Raw genomic sequence first — 19,252 nt, forward strand, 5'->3', positions numbered from 1 at the left:
CAAGGGTGTGTTTTTTTTAGCTACATATACTTAGAGTTTGGATGTGTGTCTAGATCATGAGTAGCCTTATGATTGGTACTTGGTGGTGGGGGGGGACTTGTGACTGATACACACTTTGTGTGTGTGTGCGTGTGTGTTTGACTGTTGGTGGGTGTGTGTGTGTGTGAGAGAGAGATGGAGAGCAAGGCAACCATGGGTTATGTATGTTGTATTTGTTTGTTCCCCCACCCTTTAAAGAAGGTTTTGTTAAGCCATTCAGCATTCCATAATGTTGCATATATGTTCGTTTCAGGCAATTTTTTACAATTCTTTCCTTTCTAAACATGAATCAAGTTAGAATTTAATGTTCTCTACATGTAAGTGCACATTTTTATGGCTCAGGTTTATTCTTTCATCTTATTGTGTATTGTAGACACATTCACACCGTGATGACAGCTCAAACTCAAGCTCCAGCTCCAGCTCCAGCTCCCGCTCACGCTCAAGGTCCAGCTCCAGCTCCAGATCTAGTTCCAGTTCCAGTTCCAGTTCCAGTTCCAGCTCCAGCAGCCGACGCAGCAAAAGCACTGACCAAGATAGGGGGAAAGTTACTGAAGCTCTGAAGAGCAGGGAGCACAAGCAGCCCAAGTCTGGCCAGAGGGCACATGATCTCAAACACCATGCCAAAAAGAGTTACTCTTCTTCTTCTTCATCTGCTCAGAATGCACATGGCCACAACAAGCACCATGCCAAGGAAAGCTCCTCTTCTTCTTCATCCTCTGCTCAGAGTGCAAAGGATCACAAGCATCGAGATCAAGACAAGGAGAAGGATCGCAAAGGAAACAAGAACAGGCACCAGAAGCAAAGTAGTAGCAGCAGCATCAGTTCAAGCAGTGGTAGCAGCAGCAGCAGTGCCCAACAATCCAAACATCATGGTGACAAGAAACGCAATCAGCACCATGCCTCGGGTCATGTACACAGGAAGAGTAGCAGCAGCAGTTCCAGCACCAGCCGTTCCAGCAGCTCCAGCAGCAGCAGCCAGGCGAGCCGCAAACATGCTAACCAACACCAGCATGAAAATAAGAACCAACACAAAACGCCAGGCCAGCAACACAGAAAGAGCAGCAGTAGCAGCAGCAGCAGCATCAGCAGCAGCAGTAGCAGCAGCCAGGATTCCAGACATCAGGTGACCCCCCCTTATGTTATGGTTTTTTTATGAATGTAGGGCTCAGGTTGGGACTGCATACACATCATAATTGTAGCACAACATAAATGCTATGATAATGCACAGTTTAACAACAAGCATTACAGCGTAGTAATATACCAGTATAATCATACCAAAGTATGGGTCGCTTTCTACATACACTACCTCTGCAATAGTCATGTGACATTAGTTTAAACACACAAGCTAGTCACAAAAGTAGGTATTATTTCCCTGTGGCCATGATCAGAATACTACCTATCATTAAAAGATTGTTAGGTGCACGCTGTGTTATTTATAAGTCATCCAAAAATGTAGCAGATTTGTGAGGGTTAAAATTAATCCTCGAAGTTGGCAAAAACTTGGGACCCCGTAAAGCCCCCCAAGATTCCCAAGTTCACCCATTTTCATTTTGGAAAACATTTTTGTGAGGCAATTCTCCTAATAATGTTTTTGCATACTTTTCCATCACCAAATCCACTTTTAGTGGAAGTCTTTTTTTCACTGTCTGTTTGAAAAGTAGAAAAAACTTTCTGAATTTGGAATAAGAAACCTTCACAACTCTGAAGTTGTGTATTTATCTATTTGATAAATATAAAAATGTTGAATGGGTAACTATGATATATATCAATGTCATGGTTGTTGTTCCTATTCAAGGGACATGCTCTAATCCAGATGTTAAATGATAAACACTGTGGCAGGGTTTGGAAGACAGCTCAGCTGGTTAAGGCAGCAACTGTCCCTGGGCCGTGGTCTGAATCCCGGCAACATTTAAATGGCTTTTTATTCTTCGTATGTTGTAGGCAAGCTAATTGTGGTTGGTATTACATTCATATTTGAGCCACAGTGATAAGGCCTTTGGGATGTCTCAATAGAAATTATAATCTGGAGACAAACAGTAGAGTTGGATCAAAGAAAGAATTAAAAAAAAACAACACAAAGAAACTCATGCCAAAACATACCGACCTGCAGGTGAAAGGCGATAGGCAGGAAGTGAAGATGGGGAGATACGGTGAGGAACATGGGGAGGAAACTGAGACGGGATTCGCAGGGCTTTTATCTAAGGTTTGTGAGAAGAAAGCGAGACAGGAGTTAAAAAGAGTACTCTCACAAAAAGAAGAACAGGTAGGCAGAGACACACGAGGGTATCCGAAAGGCTTGAATCACAAGATATACAGCTAATGCCCATTTTCACAGTATCAAAGTACCATCTTTAAAAAACAACGTAAAACATGACTCTCTTATCTTTTTTTCACCTTGCAGAGTCCAGCGATTTTTGAATATCGATTCAAACCAGCAAACAGGCGATCAGTAAGTATTTTAATCTATGCTTCTATGGCAGAGTTTTGTCAGATGTGCTCCGGCCCATTTTAGTATCTGGCAATTATCTACTAGAACCCACTCTGGTCGGATGGAACTTTTTACTTGCCCAATAGTGTAGAGGGAATAAACACAATTATCAAAATTACTGTCCACAAATTGCCATAATCAAGGACTCGAGACTTAATCTCTTGGCTCTCTGGTTTTTATTATCAGCATAAAGATTTGGAGATACAGAGTCCTCAGTACGAGGCACAACAAGTACATAGGCACTAACACAAATGCTACTCTACGAAGAATCCGCATACGGCTAAAAATAACTAAAAGCACAATCTCTAAAAGCATGAGGTAGAAAACCACCAAGCAAATGTCGATACTAGGGACACTGAACCATACAATCTCTGTCCCTACTCTGCACTAGATGACATCCCTACTTAGCAATCCCATGAGACCCTCAATCGAATAAAAGGTGTCAGAGTGAAACTTCCTAAGAAGTCTTCACTTAGAGAGCTTGGTCTAATTTGCCCCCTCTATCTCTTCGCCTAGCCTTCCTCTGCCCTGGGCTGCTCTGATCTGCCTCCACCCTCGGGGCGCTGTCCCTAATACAGAACCCCAAATCTCAGAACACGCCCTTTGCGCCTCCTCTTCTGCGGGGTCGACTTTCAGTAATTTTCCACAGAGCGCTGTCCAGTTCCATCGTCCATCGCTTGGCCTTGAGTCCCAGACGCCATCCGCACTAGGAGTTACGATTGGCACATTCCAATGCACTCCCATGTCTGGCTTTTACTACATAAGTCAATTTGTGAACAAAGAGCTTCTCTACTAACGAGCAACTGTCCTTGCACCTGGGGTGAGATCATGCAAGGCAGACATACTTCACATCTTTTAACTTGCAATTTACTACAGCCTAAAACCTCTACTGGAATAAATCCTTTTTGGCCTATTGCCCTTGGCTAACATAAGAAAATACCAGGCCTTTCGCCTCAACGATATATGCGAATTCTGGCCACTACTTCGGTTACACAAGCAGGTTTAAATCACAGTATTGACATTTACGTCTTTCTTTCATGTGTGGTCAAACTAAACAGTCTACAGACACGAATTCTAATCTACACGTTTAACATCACATTGTTCAAAAGGACTAAGCTCTATGCATTGCTTCAATATATACACAATATGCTTGTACATGGCTAACACTTCTATTGAAATCGACATAGGTTATACAATTCTTAATACATTGCACACAAAAATACCTGAGTACACATTTGATTATATGCGGGTGCCGACTAACAGTGAATATAACGCACCCCTACGATTTTCAACCTTCTAAGCGCTACATCAGTTCCCCCCTTTGATGACATCTGTCATCACACCATTACAATCCCCTCTTTCTGAACTGATTTAAACCGTACTAGTCATGGCTCCGCCATGTCGAATTCCCTCCATTCTTTTAAGACTCTCATATTGCTGCTCCTGGAGCTTCGCCACCCTCTTCTCGTTTGCCCTAAGAGCTCTCTCAACCTTGCCTCCTTGATACCACTTCCATGCTTTCACGCATCCCCACAAACAAATCACGCAAACTACAGCAATGATAATTGGCTTCAGCACTGATCCAAGAAATCCTCTTCCCAAATTCGCAAACCACGTTCCCACTCTTCCAAATCCTTTTCCAATCTTCTCCCATACATTCTCCTCCGTCAAGTCCATAATCTCCTTGTGAATAGTTATGATGTTATCTATGTACTTCCCTATCTCCTTCGTGTTGTCTGGAATATATGTGCAGCATTCTTGAACCTTCAATAATTTGCAGACTCCGCCTTCCTTGGCTAATAACACGTCTAATGCAAGGCGATTCTGCATAACCATATTTCGTATCGACAACATCTCTCCAGCCACCAACAACAAGGACCTCGCCGTGTTCATAGACAACTCATCAACTACAGTCGCCAACCTCCTGATCTTCACATCATTCAACACCACACCCATACTAGGTATCATTGCTCCGTATATGTCCCCAATCACTGCACCTGCGTTTGCAGCCCTCCGTCTTCTAGAATGTCGCTTCGTCTCTAACAACTCCAAGTCTTCTGTGTGATAAATCTTCGGGAATATGATAGCCAAATAGCATATGCCATACCAATTCGCGGGTAGCCTGACATAAGCATTCTTCCCACAGACATAATACACTGTCGGAATCACTTCTACTGGACCTTGCATAAAGCCCTTAACATAAGCGTCTAAAGTGAAAGTCTGTGAACAGGTACTATGTCCTACTGCGACCTTCTCCGTGGCCGATTGAGGCCGCCCAATGCACAAATTCCCTCTTTGCACTTCATCTAACGCTATTGGTCCATAACTTCCTTTTGACCTGTGAGCCCTCTCCTCGTCTTTCCAATCAACTGGACTATCTCCGGTGTGTCGTGTCTGGGTCAACTTTCTATACCTGTCCTCTACTTGATCAATGAATTTCTTCTCCGTCTCAGATAACGCACATGTCAGGTTATTCCTGTGAGCATGCGCCGTATCCAACTTCACAGTCGGTCTAAAATACTTCAGGAGTCTGTCCTCTTTCTTATAATAATCGTATTTGTTCAAATGCTTTATTGCTGGAACTTCAGGAAGTACTGTGTCAAAATTTGAAAAGAAGTACTCGAACTGTCTCCTGTCGTAAAATAAACTAAGCAATAAACTACAAGAAATCCCATATGTCAATGGGAGATGATGATACTTGATACCTTCATCCACTGAAGCAGGCAACTGCATACACACATAGCAATCCTTCACATCCATCGCATCAACATACTCATACAGCAGCTTTGCATACGCGTTAAGCTTAAAATCACCCCTCGACAAATCCATGTGGAGTCTACGATCATCCCTCAACTTCGATATTCCCTGCTCTCTGATACTGACACCTCCCTGTTCTGGGGTAATAGGTGTGGGTGCTCCCTGAACCTTTCCCTCTTGCCTGTGAGCCACCATGTACGAACTTATCACTACTGCAAATATGGTGACTATCACAACTCCTATCAATGTGCCTATTATCAATTTAGCCCTACGATGTGGGTTTGCAGGATCTGCCATCTTCGGAATATACTCAGTGTCCAATACAGTCTCTGGAAAGGTAAGTCTCTTTCTCATTAATGTCTCTTTCGTGAACTTAGGCAAACCTCCCTAACTTCTCTTCGTTCTATAACGGAAAAATCCCTAAATTTGTTCTTCTTCCGCTCGGGTCTAGGTTATCTTCTTCTCTGCTTGCAACCCTCTCAAATCAATCCAACATAACCGCTGGTCCCAACAGCTCCAGGACTCCCTGCAATATTTCGAGCTTAAGAATGATCAGTTCTTGTGGGTCTGGCACAGTCGTGAACGTCGGGAACTCCAAATTGTCCAAAATCATACCTCGAATGACACTCAGGAAGGGTGGACTCGGAATATGAATTGTCAGAATTCCTTCGATCTCCAATCCCGGAACTTTCAACAACACTTCCACTCTCTGGAGCGGGACACTGTTGACCAATGTCATCGACCTCAATCTTCCCGTGCTCGGTAACCCTGGCATCAGTCACTTGATATGCCCACTCTGGTGAAGCGTACTTCCGACTTGGCACTCTTGTTCTCTTTGATCTTCTCACACCTTGAGGATTCTCCTCGTCGCCTGATTCTTCTTCTGGCTCCTCCGAAACTGGTGCAAGATCTGTGTCCGGTACCGACCTCAGGTTTACCCGGTTCTGTCTTGTGGGCCAAACCCTTTCTGCTTCGGTGGCACCCCCAGTCTTCCCCTCGATACCCTGTGCACTGATCTCCTCCTCTTCGGCAGAACTCGATTCTGTACTACCCACTGCACCTCTTGCTCCTTCGCCTGTTTCTGGGTCAGTACTCCTTTCACGTCCTCCCCCAACTCGATTCAGTGCACCATCAGCCGCTTCAGCAACCCTTACAGCTTGACTGGCCCTCTCAGGTGATTCTATCGGCTCAGCTGGACTTTCGATCTCGAGAGGGGCTGTATCTTCTAAGGGTGCTGGGACTCGGCGGGTATGGGAAGCATGCACCCAGTTCGGTAAACCTCCACACTTGACAGCTGTGTTCGTAATGAGGATCACTTGAAATGGGCCGCGCCACCTTGCATCCAAGCAACTCTTCCTCACGTGCTTGCGAACTAGGACTCAGTCCCCTGGACACAGGTCGTGGCACATGTCACTCGCAGCTGGAACCGTTGCTGTCTGCACCTGCTGAGACACAGAACGGACCACGTCAGCAAGGCCTTTACAATAGTCCAGGATCATATCATCAGTGATATTTATCAGAGCAGTAGCAGGTATTGCAGGCAAACGCATCGCTCTTCCCATGAGGATTTCATGGGGTGACAACCCAGTCCTTCTATCAGGCACACTTCGAAGGCTCATGAGGACCAAGGGTAAGGCATCAGGCCATTTCAAAGACGTAGACGAACACACTTTCGCCATTCGAGCCTTCAGAGTTCCATTCACCTGCTCCACTATCCCTAAAGCTTCGGGCCTATAACTACAATGTAACCTCTGATCTATATTTAAGGCAGCACAAAGCAACTTCATAACTTCGCTGTGGAAGTGAGTTCCTCTGTCCGATTCAAAGGACGTCGGGAACCCGTACCTTGGAATGAGTTCTCTCAAGAGTAGTTTTGCTACCGTGAGTGTGTCACATCTGCGTGTAGGGTATGCCTCCACCCACCTGGAAAAGACACATACTATCACTAATATGTACCTCAACCCATTACACTTCGGCATTTCGACAAAATCCAGCTGCATCCTATTAAAAGGTCCCCCTGACCTCCCTATGTGACTCAATGTCACAGCTGTCCTCTTCCCTACATTCATCTGTTGGCAAGTGACACACCTCTGGCACACGGTTTCAGCCACTGACCGAAACTTCGGGTTATACCAAGTCTGACGAAACACTCTCATCATTGCGTCTCTCCCAAGGTGCACAGCACCATGTATCAGCTTTGCCATGGGGTTCAACAAACTCTCCGGCAACACTGCTCGTCCATCACTCGAAACCCATATATCCACCTCTCCTTTCTCACATCCAGCTCGTATCCAACTGTCTCGCTCCTGATCAGAAACTCCTTCCTGAAGCTGTTTCAGTTCCTCCCAAGAGTCTGCCATTGCTAACATTTGATCATACACCAATTCCTTCTCAGTTTCTTCAACGTGAGTCCCCGTAAAATTGCATCCCTGCTCTGCACAAAACCGAGCTACTTCATCAGCATAGTTGTTACCCAATGAAACAAAATCATTCCCCTTCGTATGTGCAGCACATTTAACAACGGCAATTTCATCAGGGCCTTGCAATGCTTCAAGCAATTTTCGTACGTGGTCACCATTTCTTATAGGTGATCCTGACGACGTCATAAACCCTCTCTGGGACCATAGCTGTCCGAAGTCATGAACCACACCAAACCCATACTGGCTGTCCGTGTAAATCGTTACACGGATCTTCTCAGCTGCCAAACAGGCACGAGTCAAAGCAATGAGCTCGGCCACCTGCGCGGAGTGTACTCCTTCTAGACAAGCGGCCTCAACCACACCCGTGATGGTGCATACAGCAAACGCTGCTCTCAGTCGACCGACACTGTCTCTTAAACATGAACCGTCCACAAAGAAAATCTCATCTGAAACTGGGAGTGGTTCATCGACAATGTCAGGTCTCGGTTTGGTGCATAGTTCCGTAACGTCGAGACAATCATGGTCCTCACAATCTTCATTATCATCTACTTTGGGAACAGGTAACAGTGTAGCAGGATTTAAAACAGCACACCTCTTCAATGTCACATTATCAGCTGCAAGGATGACTTGCTCATACCGAGTCAGCCTATTATTCGTGAGGTGCTGCGTTTTAGTCCTAGTCATTAACAATTCAACAGAATGTGGCACATGTACAGTAAGAGGATGACCCATCACAATGCTCTCACATCTCTCGATGCTGACACCTGTTGCTGCAACGGATCTGAGACATCCGGGCAACGCAGAAGCTACTGGATCTAAAGTAGCTGAGAAATAGGCAACTGGTCTACGGACACCTCCATGATTCTGAGTTAACACTGCTAATGCGCAACCTTCTCTTTCGCAGCAGAACAATGCAAATGCCTTGTTGTAATCCGGCATTCCCAACACAGGAGCGCTACATAAGGCTTCTCTCAGCCTCAGAAATGATTTCAAACAGTCGTCGTCCCATGGTACCGGATCACTTACATCCTTTCGCGTCAGCCGCTGTAAAGGCTTCGCTTCAAAGGAAAAGTTTGGGATCCACTGGCGGCAATAGCCCACCATTCCCAAAAACATTCTAACTTCCCTCTGGGTCGAGGGAACTGGCATTCTTAGGATCGCATCAATGCGATCCGGAGACACCTTCCTTTTACCCTTTTCAATTCTGTGCCCCAAATACTGTACCTCAGGTAAACAGTATTGCAACTTGCTTGGAGACACCTTGTGACCATTTTCTCCCAAGAAGTTCAGCAACGCAATTGTATCAGTCCTGCAAGCGTCTTCTGTTTCTGACGCAACAAGCAGGTCGTCAATGTATTGCACCAAAACAGAATTTCGCGGCAACACAAGACTTTCGAGATTCTTCTTTAAGAGCTGATTAAAAATCGATGGGCTCTCCGTATACCCCTGTGGGATACGACACCACGTTAATATCCGATTTTCTAGTCTAAATGCAAAAAGAAATCTGCTCTCTTCGTGTAGGGGAATCGAAAAAAATGCTTGACACAAGTCAATCACCGTGAACCATCCAGCTTCACATGGGATCTGAAACAGTATCACAGATGGATTCGGTACCACTGGACAACATGGAACGACTATGTCGTTTATTTTCCGCAGGTCCTGCACTATCCTGAACTTCCCACTTGGTTTCTGCAATCCCATAATGGGCGAATTACATGGACTACCCATAATCTCCACCAGTATTCCCTGCCTAATCATAGACTCGATCACAGGTTTGATCCCAGCAATCGTTTCAGGGGATAATTTATACTGAGGTGTTCTCGGGAATTCCGCGTTTGGCTTAACCTGAATCTTCACTGGTTCCACTCCCCTGACTAAGCCAATCTCCTCTCCACTTAGGTCCCACACGTCAGCCGATACTGACTCCCTCAAATCCTGTGGAAGCTCCTCCACCGTCAAAGCTGGGTACACTTCCACGCACACCTGCTGATTTGCAACCTTAAAGGTCGCATCCTCATCTCTTGTCTGCACCTCTACTCCTTTCGGGGTACAGTAAATTGTGCAATTGAGCTTGCACAATAAGTCTCTTCCCAACAAACAAACAGGGCTAGAATCGCACACCACGAACTGATGTCGATCCCTAAAGTTTCCTATCCTGACTGGAATTGGTTCTGTCAAAGGGCTAACTAGCCTTTTGTTCGCTACTCCAACCACTTGTATGCTTTCTCCAGAAAGGGCTACCCCCGGAACTACTGCTGATCTTATAGTTGACCTGGTAGCCCCCGTATCTACCAAAAAGGTAGTAGGGTGTCCATTAAGTTCTGCTTCCACAAAGGGTCCTCTCTGATCCACCTCTAGAATGGCCCTAAGTATGCAATCATCATCCTGGCCTAAACTTAACTGGGCCAGCAAATCCACATCTTTCTCCTCGCTTACTTCAAACATGGGCATCTGTAAATAAGTTCGAGCTCCCTGCTGTATGTTCTGTATTCTGGGTGGCTGGGGAACCTGCACTTGCGAGATGCCGGTCCCCCCTTGCATCATTCTCGGTACAGTCACCGTCTGTACCTGTTCCGCCCCAGGGACCTGACCCATTCCTCCCTCCATCTGTGGCTGATTATAGGGGTTCAAGGGACACTCGCGCCTCCAGTGCCCCACCTGATGACACTGGTGACAAGCTGTCGTCTTTTTCAATATTGCTACATCTATGCCTGTCCTAGGGTCTACGGGCCTCGGCCTTCCTTGACCCTGCACGTTCTGATTCCCTGTCTGATAGTTTCCCTGTCTCCTCACCACTGGACCCCCATTCGGCGGTCCCTGAGCAGCTTGCATCTGAATGAGCAATAGGTTATCCTTCATCTTCTTGTGTTTCGACTCAATCTCATCCGTGCAGTACCTGGCGTACCGCAAGATTTCATCTACGGGCTTATTCTGCCAACAAATTAAGTGCTGCTGTATCATGAGACTAACCTCGGGCTTCAAACCCAACACGAACTTAGACACAAACTGTCCCATATCTTTCGTTTCCAGCTCATCTAGGCCACTGTACTGCTTAAAAGCCTTCAAAAGTCTCTCATAAAACTCATGTACTGTCTCCTTAGACTCCTGCACCGTCCTGTCTATTTTCACCCAATCAATGTCTTGGGGTGAAACCTTTGATTTCAACCAGGTAATTACTTTCTCATACAGCCTCATCACCGCAGGCGACGGACCATTTGTAATCATATTCCTCTCAGGCTCATAGTCCGGCCAATCAACAGCAATTTTACATGCGTTCCACAGATCTCCTGGAACCACAATATCAAATAAGGTGTTCAGGTCTATCCACAATACCTTCGAAATCTTAACAAAACGCTCAACTTGCTTGTACCACTCTGCAGGCTTCTCCCTGAGCCTGGGAAAATCATTCGTAAATGATGCCAAATCCCCCCTGCTCCATGGTACATGCACATACCCTCCATTCGCCACTTCCCTCAGGGGAAAGGTCTTTGCTAGTAACAATCCTTCAGCCGGGGTCCCTCCTTCCGCTCCCCTAGAGGTCTTTTTCTTAGACCATTTCTCTTCCCATTTATCCAGCGTCAACCATGGCCGCATGGCTAGGACCAGTTCTCTGGCATGTGACCTCAATCCAACAACCCTCTTCTCCTCCAACTCTCGTTCAGTATAATGCATCCTATGACTTCCTTGCAACACCCTAGTCCGGGATAGATCCACATCATATTCCTTCGCCAATCCCCTCAATTTCTCGTGTGCCATTCGTGCTTTCCGCGCCACATCTTTCGCCACGAAAAACAGCTCATCCGGATTGTAAGATACTATCCTCTCAAGAGGTAGACTTCCATATATAATTTCATCCACCTCTGCCTTGAGCCTTACTATGTCTATCATCCCTGCCTTCAAGGCTCCTTTCAACACCTGACAACTTGCTCCACGTCCCTCATCATATTCGCATTCTGGTTCCTTCTCTCTCCTCTCTTCTGGTGTTTCTATGGGAGCAGAACGACTCTTAAAGCCGTCTTGAGCTTTCCCCGCTTGGCCCATATTCCAGCTCCGGTGCCTCTCTGGCGGTACCCATGACCTTAAATCTGATCTCGACTCCATCAGAGTCCTCGGCCTCTCCGATCTCTGGTCCTCTTCGCCCCTAGATGTATCTGACACTGCTGCCAATGGCGTACTCCATTGGACAGGGCTTGGAGGTCGGGCCGTTGCCCCTTCCAACCCACTTTCCCCGCTTTCTCTCCTCGTTCTTTCTGCCACTCGTTCTGACCTCTCTCTTTCCTCTGATTCCGGACTGTATATCGACACAATCGGTCCAATGGTGACCGGTACCCTTAATGCATCCGGTAACCTCATCTCTCTTTCAATCCTCCCACTAGCCTCAGACTGACCCTGTGACCTCGCTGTTTCAAACGAAACCAACCCTTCTACTCGGGTCTCGGGTTGGATCGTTACCCTTCTAGTTTCTCCCCTCTCACCCCACCTATCATCCCCTTCATCTGGATTATAAGGAGGTGGTCTCTCGTCTAACAGTCTTTGCAATACCCCATCATCGGAGTCACTCTCCTCTTCCTGTGCTTTCACATGCCTTATCCCGGTCGAGTCTATCAGCAAGGGATACAATTTCTCTTCCTCAATTGTCTGCACTCTCCATCTTTTCTCCGCTGCATCCCACTTGGCATCCTGAAATGCTCTAATCGACTTCCTCATCCTCTCCTGACTTCTTCCCTTTTCCTTATCATGCGCTGCTCTAATCCACGCATGTAATGCTTCGAACTGCGCCGGTCTTGGCAAGGCTCTTAAGGACCCCATCACCATCTTCAGTTGGTACAGCACTGCTAGTCTAAATGAGCCATACCTCGGGAAAGCTAATTCCCCTTCACCTTGTGTAATCTTGTGCCAATTCTCAATCCAAACTATAGTATGTAACCCCACATTCTTTGCCATATAATGTGCTGGGGTGTCCTCGGGAGGGGCTTCTTCTCCCTCTCGCACAACCACATGTTTATCGCCTCTACACAATTCTCGCAAAACCCTGAGACACTTCATGATGCGCGAATTCGATCTCACGCTCTGTTTACTTCTTATTCCTAAATCCTCCAATAACAGCGCGACTCACACCAACCGGCCTATCACAGCGCGACACCCTCTGACGTCACCTTCCTCTGTTCGCAGCAGTTCCCTTCCCCAAACACGTTTCACGCTTGCTCTCGTCCCATTCATACACTGAAATAACCAATTAAGTTACTTCTCTGGCTGTCCGTCCACAGCCTCTGACTGTTCGTCCACAGTCTCTCGACCTTGTTGACCTCGTTTGGCGCCCGTCTGCCCCCGTCCGGCCAGACAGATCGCCACTGATAGGTTACTAACACTCCGATCCGCACACAGCAGCCCACGACCAGCGTTAAGTTGCCATACACACACACGTTCGCTCCCCCTATCTCGGTCCAGGTGATCGATGGTACCTCACGATCTCCTTTGAGTGGTCAACAAAAATCTATCTCAGGTGTCTTCTACACCACAATTCCCGGGCTGCGCGCGCTCACAGCCTGATCTCACAATCACACGACATACACATCAACTCCGCAAGACATCACACAACAAATCAACACCGCAATCTACAACATCTCATTTTCATACTCACTCCTGGAACTGCTGCTTTCGGCCGCGCTGCTACTCGCCGTCGATGCTCATCTGCTGCCGTCTGCTGCTCGCCATCTGATGATTCGGCATCACTTATCGTCTTTTGGGCCTCGAGGATCACTTATCCTTATCTAATCTAATCGTCCCTCGCTATCGGAAGTAACCATCCGTTTCTGCTACCAACTGCTCCGGCCCATTTTAGTATCTGGCAATTATCTACTAGAACCCACTCTGGTCGGATGGAACTTTTTACTTGCCCAATAGCGTAGAGGGAATAAACACAATTATCAAAATTACTGTCCACAAATTGCCATAATCAAGGACTCGAGACTTAATCTCTTGGCTCTCTGGTTTTTATTATCAGCATAAAGATTTGGAGATACAGAGTCCTCAGTACGAGGCACAACAAGTACATAGGCACTAACACAAATGCTACTCTACGAAGAATCCGCATACGGCTAAAAATAACTAAAAGCACAATCTCTAAAAGCATGAGGTAGAAAACCACCAAGCAAATGTCGATACTAGGGACACTGAACCATACCATCTCTGTCCCTACTCTGCACTAGATGACATCCCTACTTAGCAATCCCATGAGACCCTCAATCGAATAAAAGGTGTCAGAGTGAAACTTCCTAAGAAGTCTTCACTTAGAGAGCTTGGTCTAATTTGCCCCCTCTATCTCTTCGCCTAGCCTTCCTCTGCCCTGGGCTGCTCTGATCTGCCTCCACCCTCGGGGCGCTGTCCCTAATACAGAACCCCAAATCTCAGAACACGCCCTTTGCGCCTCCTCTTCTGCGGGGTCGACTTTCAGTAATTTTCCACAGAGCGCTGTCCAGTTCCATCGTCCATCGCTTGGCCTTGAGTCCCAGACGCCATCCGCACTAGGAGTTACGATTGGCACATTCCAATGCACTCCCATGTCTGGCTTTTACTACATAAGTCAATTTGTGAACAAAGAGCTTCTCTACTAACGAGCAACTGTCCTTGCACCTGGGGTGAGATCATGCAAGGCAGACATACTTCACATCTTTTAACTTGCAATTTACTACAGCCTAAAACCTCTACTGGAATAAATCCTTTTTGGCCTATTGCCCTTGGCTAACATAAGAAAATACCAGGCCTTTCGCCTCAACGATATATGCGAATTCTGGCCACTACTTCGGTTACACAAGCAGGTTTAAATCACAGTATTGACATTTACGTCTTTCTTTCATGTGTGGTCAAACTAAACAGTCTACAGACACGAATTCTAATCTACACGTTTAACATCACATTGTTCAAAAGGACTAAGCTCTATGCATTGCTTCAATATATACACAATATGCTTGTACATGGCTAACACTTCTATTGAAATCGACATAGGTTATACAATTCTTAATACATTGCACACAAAAATACCTGAGTACACATTTGATTATATGCGGGTGCCGACTAACAGTGAATATAACGCACCCCTACGATTTTCAACCTTCTAAGCGCTACATCAGATGCACACTTTTATTTTCACCCTGGCCAGCAGTGAGCTGAAAAAGCAAAGACTCATACACACCAAGAAGCCTATCCCTTCATTTAAAAATGACTAAAATCATCATGCCATTCTGTGCATGATAGAATCATAACTTAATGGAAATACCTGATGGCCACTCCCATTTATTGCATCCAGGTGTAGGTTTAGGGTTTTAGACTATAAGCCTTGCATGTCTAGGGCAAATCCAACTGATTAAATACAAATAGCAACTGAACCTAAAGGGCTCACCAAGCACCAGTTATTAGTCTCAAGATGCATTTAGAATTGTCCACAGTACAGTTCATTAGATGCCCAAAACCCGTATGCAAACGATCAGATCCAGAAGAAATCATTAGGGTCTCATCTATATGAATTTCCACTTGGGTGTATATCTTAATCACCAATAACATATGTTAAATGCAGCATCCCATTATTATAAGAACTGCCTGGTAATGGTTGTAGAAATATCAAGAAAAATATTATTAAAAATAATGACTATAGAACGGCTGAATGTGTAGTGATGATTAGATATAGTTAGTATAGTTTTAGTTAAAGATGCAGACACTTGAAAACAGCAGAGCAGAAAGAGACGAGGTGAGTATAAAACAAATGTAAGTTTAGAGAGGCACGAATAACTTTCAGAGGGCGAGAAAAGAAAACATATCTTTCACCCTTGGGAAGAGGGGTGCTGGGGCATATGGAGATATGATTTTAACGTGATTATAAAGTTACACCAACCTCGCAAGCCCTTTTCTACTTCACTGTTTAATATAGTGATATGTCCACTTAAGGACTGGAAGGAGGGGCTTGCCATACGAAGTGGAATTTTCCATCTATACAAACAATCTCAGCACCCTCCTCTGAACAAAATTGAAACATATCTAGCTCGTGCATGTATCATGCATAAGCAGTGTGTTGGAGTCTATTTATCATGAAGATAGCAATGTCCTATATTGCTTCTAGCCGTGTAGCCAACGCGTTTCATTAAAAAAAAATCTTCAGGACACAGTAGGGGTAGTCATGTGTTCCTGTTTGAGTTCTTGTTGTATATAAGACAGTCTCTCCTACTTTTTTTACATTGATGTTGATCATGAAATAATTTACAGTTTTTTCGTAAGTCTAGTGCTTTATGTTTCATTTCTCATCTAATTATCTCGAAGTACTTTTATATCATTTTAAGTACATATTCTCATGAAAGTCTTTAGAAAACCAGATGGTTTCTGACATAATATTTCGAACTATCCTGCAACACCAAGCAACAATTCTGCTTTGGAAGAGTGGGATTTTCCCTACTAAAACACGTGCTCTAAGGGGATAAGCAGAAATAGCTCCAGGGTTCTATATCATAATTGTTAATATGTGGACCACTGTATTCTAAAGTGTACAATCCTCAGACAGCCTACAGATTTAGGGACATGCTCTAGATGGCAGAAGAGATTTGAAAACTTAGGGGCTGATTACGAGTTTGGCAGTAAGGGAACCTTTTTAGCAGTTTGACAGCCCGCTTCCCTGGAAGTCTGACCGCTGGATTTCGATCAGAGCAGGGAGACTGCCTCAAGACTGCCGCCACCGCCGACATGTCTGCGGCTGCGGCGGCGAGTCAGAGGTGGCCCATAGAAGTGGCCCAGGCATTGTTTCTGCCGGGCTTTTCACACACTACCTATCCGTTGACTTTTTAATGGTGGGCACACGGGCATGCAAGAGTTGGCGGAAAGGCATTTTAAGTAGCACGTTAATTTAGCGGAGGATGATGGTGCCCATGTGAAATGTCACTGGTTCACATGGAATACGCTACAGTACCTTTATGTCGGGCAACGCAATGCCAAAAAGCAGGCGGAATTGAAAAGCACACATACGCTCGACTGGTTGGTATCACGTTCCGGATGTGTCCAGCAGTCAGCAGTGCATGCAACATAAATATCCTCCGGCTCGTTTCCTGCATGAAGGGTACCACCGTCATTACTCTGCTGCCGTTCACCCACCAGCCTGATGGGAAACTCCTAATACAGCAGGCAGGGAGGCCAGCTGCTCAGCGGAGTGCTTGGTCCCGCTGCCGCAGCGGGATGTCTGTAAAATCGCCGAACTCGTAATCAGGCTCACAATAATGCAATGGGATTGGTCAGATTCTTCTGACCTCAGGTTTATCAGCACATCTAAGCTGCCTTTCCATATTTTCCATGCGATTCAAGAGGAAGGCTTAAGCTGACTGACTGCAACATTTGTTCGCAATAGAAGCAACATTGATAAAGCTGCCTAGCGCAGGTCTACAGACATTTGGCATTTTCTAATCTGTGCCCCCAATTTGAATGTTTTTCCTTCTTCCATTTTCATGCAAGAAGTATCTACTCACCACCATCCTTCAATTTTACAGATTCCTAACAGAAAATCTTCCAGCAGCAGTTCTTCCTCAAAATCGAGCTCTTCAAGCAGCAGAAGTGCTTCCTCTGCACATAAAACTCAGCACATGGTAAGTGCAACATTCACACAGAAATGCTTCCTTTGAGGAGCCCCAGATTAGTAGAATTTGAACTTCTCTTACCTAATGAGGACTAGTGTGTGATTTTCCTGCTAGGGTAACCACCTCTAAGGTGTTTCTTTTGTGCTCTCCTGTTTATCATTGTACTAACATTGCAACCTGCTCCTGCTCCTATGATTGCATGAACTGCAAGACCATACTCAAGCCTACACTATGTTATAGACATTTCTGTAGTCACAATATATGGATTCTTGACCCATACCTAGATGTATCTGCTATAGGATTGGCAAAAGAATGTGTATTGTCAAGCATGAGTAAATGTCTCGACATACTTTACACAAAGATGTAAAAACATTTATAAAAATGTGCATTAAGTGCTTCAAATCTTTAGATGTTCGATATTACAGAAGGATTTAGAAATATGTAGGAATAAGGAAAAGATGATCTTAGATAATGACTCTAACTACAATTAATACATTGCAATGCCAGGTGCATTAAACCCAAGTAAGGGGCTATCTGAGAACAAAGAATGGCAGCTAGGCACACACTACTGCACCACCCAGTATAGTCAAATACAAGTCACCACAAATTATGTATTGCCCACCTCTAATGGATAGCCGCCACAAGGCCATGAATTAAATACAAATTTAGGAACAGGATGAGAGGCAATATAATAATACTACAGTTAAGAAATTTCAAATTAAAAAAATTCCAATTTCCATGGTTCCCAATGTAAACAGGAAATTATTTATTCATTTTCTTCTGGAATAAATAAACAGGCGCAGTGAATGTGTTTCGCCCATCACAAAGGGCTTCTTCAGGGCCCTATAAATGATGTCTAATGAAAACTATTTACAATGACACACGCCATATCCCTAGGCCCACTCCAAAGATCCGTTTAATGTTTCCACCTCAATTATTACTCAAAAGCTGCAAGTATATTTATGAAATCGTCACAGTCCATGTCCATTCGAAATTGAATATTAATCAGCAGTCATTACGTAATGTAGATGAAGGAGCCACCATAATCCATGTGTCCATTGACCTGTGGACCTAGTTCACATATTCCTCAAACGTCGGAGATATTTTACTCCAGCATCTCTTCATAGGGGCTATCTCCCTGGGTGTAGATATAAAGGACTTTTCTGCAGGTCATTGCAAGCAGCTTCTCAGTCATCAGATTTTGATATAACAGCAACAAACTAAGTCGGTACAGCGGTACTCAACACAAACCCACTTGTCTTTGGTATGTTAATGTGAAAACAAATCCTCCTAAGTTTTTGATTTTGAATCCATTGACAGCAGAAAAAAGTTAGAGGATTTCAATTCAAAATCTCTTTTTTCTTAATGACATAGTTGGGCGGCAAAAGCACTAATCGAATTGAGCAGATGCCACCAAGGTGTGGCACATCAGCTTCCTCTTACTGTCTAAAAGAGAGACAATATAGACCCCCATGCACCTAAAAATATGGGTACACTCCAGGCAAACACTATCACCACTCTCCTACATTGACAGGTAAACTAGCAAAGACAGGATCTTTTCTATAAAAGCTTTTCTCCTGGGCATATCACGCTGATGTTAAAATATATCCAACAACTACAGCAATGCAGAATCTTCTGCAACAGATGCTGTTTTTCTTTGGTTTCCAGTGACTTAAGTTAAGCTTAATTTTAACTATATTTTGCCATGTTTTCCCCTTTGTTCTAGCCACACTTTATGGGAGACAACAAGCCCCCATGTCTGGCAGTTACTGCTCAAGCTGTGAGAAACGACAACAAGAAACAAGGATACCAGGTGATCGTGTATGCTGACTACCATGCCTCTAAGCCCCAGATCCAGGCCTATGCAGTCGAAATCACCGGCTCCAGCAGATGGCGCGCTTGTGCAAATGCTGTCATTGTCAACTCTCATGAGGCACAGG

General features: G+C 45.0%; 1 protein-coding gene and 1 long non-coding RNA gene across 3 annotated transcripts in view; one reads left to right on the plus strand and one right to left on the minus strand.

The window, feature by feature from the left end:
• Positions 1-19,252, plus strand: part of LOC146834637 (vitellogenin-A2-like) — a 97,935-nt gene that overhangs the window by 48,179 nt on the left and 30,504 nt on the right. For both annotated transcript variants that reach the window (XM_085602106.1, XM_085602107.1), the window contains exons 23-26: positions 413-1,162; positions 2,441-2,488; positions 17,226-17,321; positions 19,039-19,251. In XM_085602106.1, the coding sequence (XP_085458232.1) occupies positions 413-1,162; positions 2,441-2,488; positions 17,226-17,321; positions 19,039-19,251 (1,107 nt within the window). The remainder of the gene's footprint in view (positions 1-412; positions 1,163-2,440; positions 2,489-17,225; positions 17,322-19,038; position 19,252) is intronic.
• LOC146834638 (uncharacterized) overlaps positions 1-19,252 on the minus strand; it is a 135,868-nt gene that overhangs the window by 18,532 nt on the left and 98,084 nt on the right. The window contains exon 2 of the long non-coding RNA XR_014960646.1: positions 2,144-2,237. This is a non-coding gene — a long non-coding RNA (uncharacterized LOC146834638). The remainder of the gene's footprint in view (positions 1-2,143; positions 2,238-19,252) is intronic.

Source organism: Triturus cristatus, chromosome 4_2 (genome assembly GCF_964204655.1).
Source record: "Triturus cristatus chromosome 4_2, aTriCri1.1, whole genome shotgun sequence".
Lineage (NCBI taxonomy): Eukaryota > Metazoa > Chordata > Amphibia > Caudata > Salamandridae > Triturus > Triturus cristatus.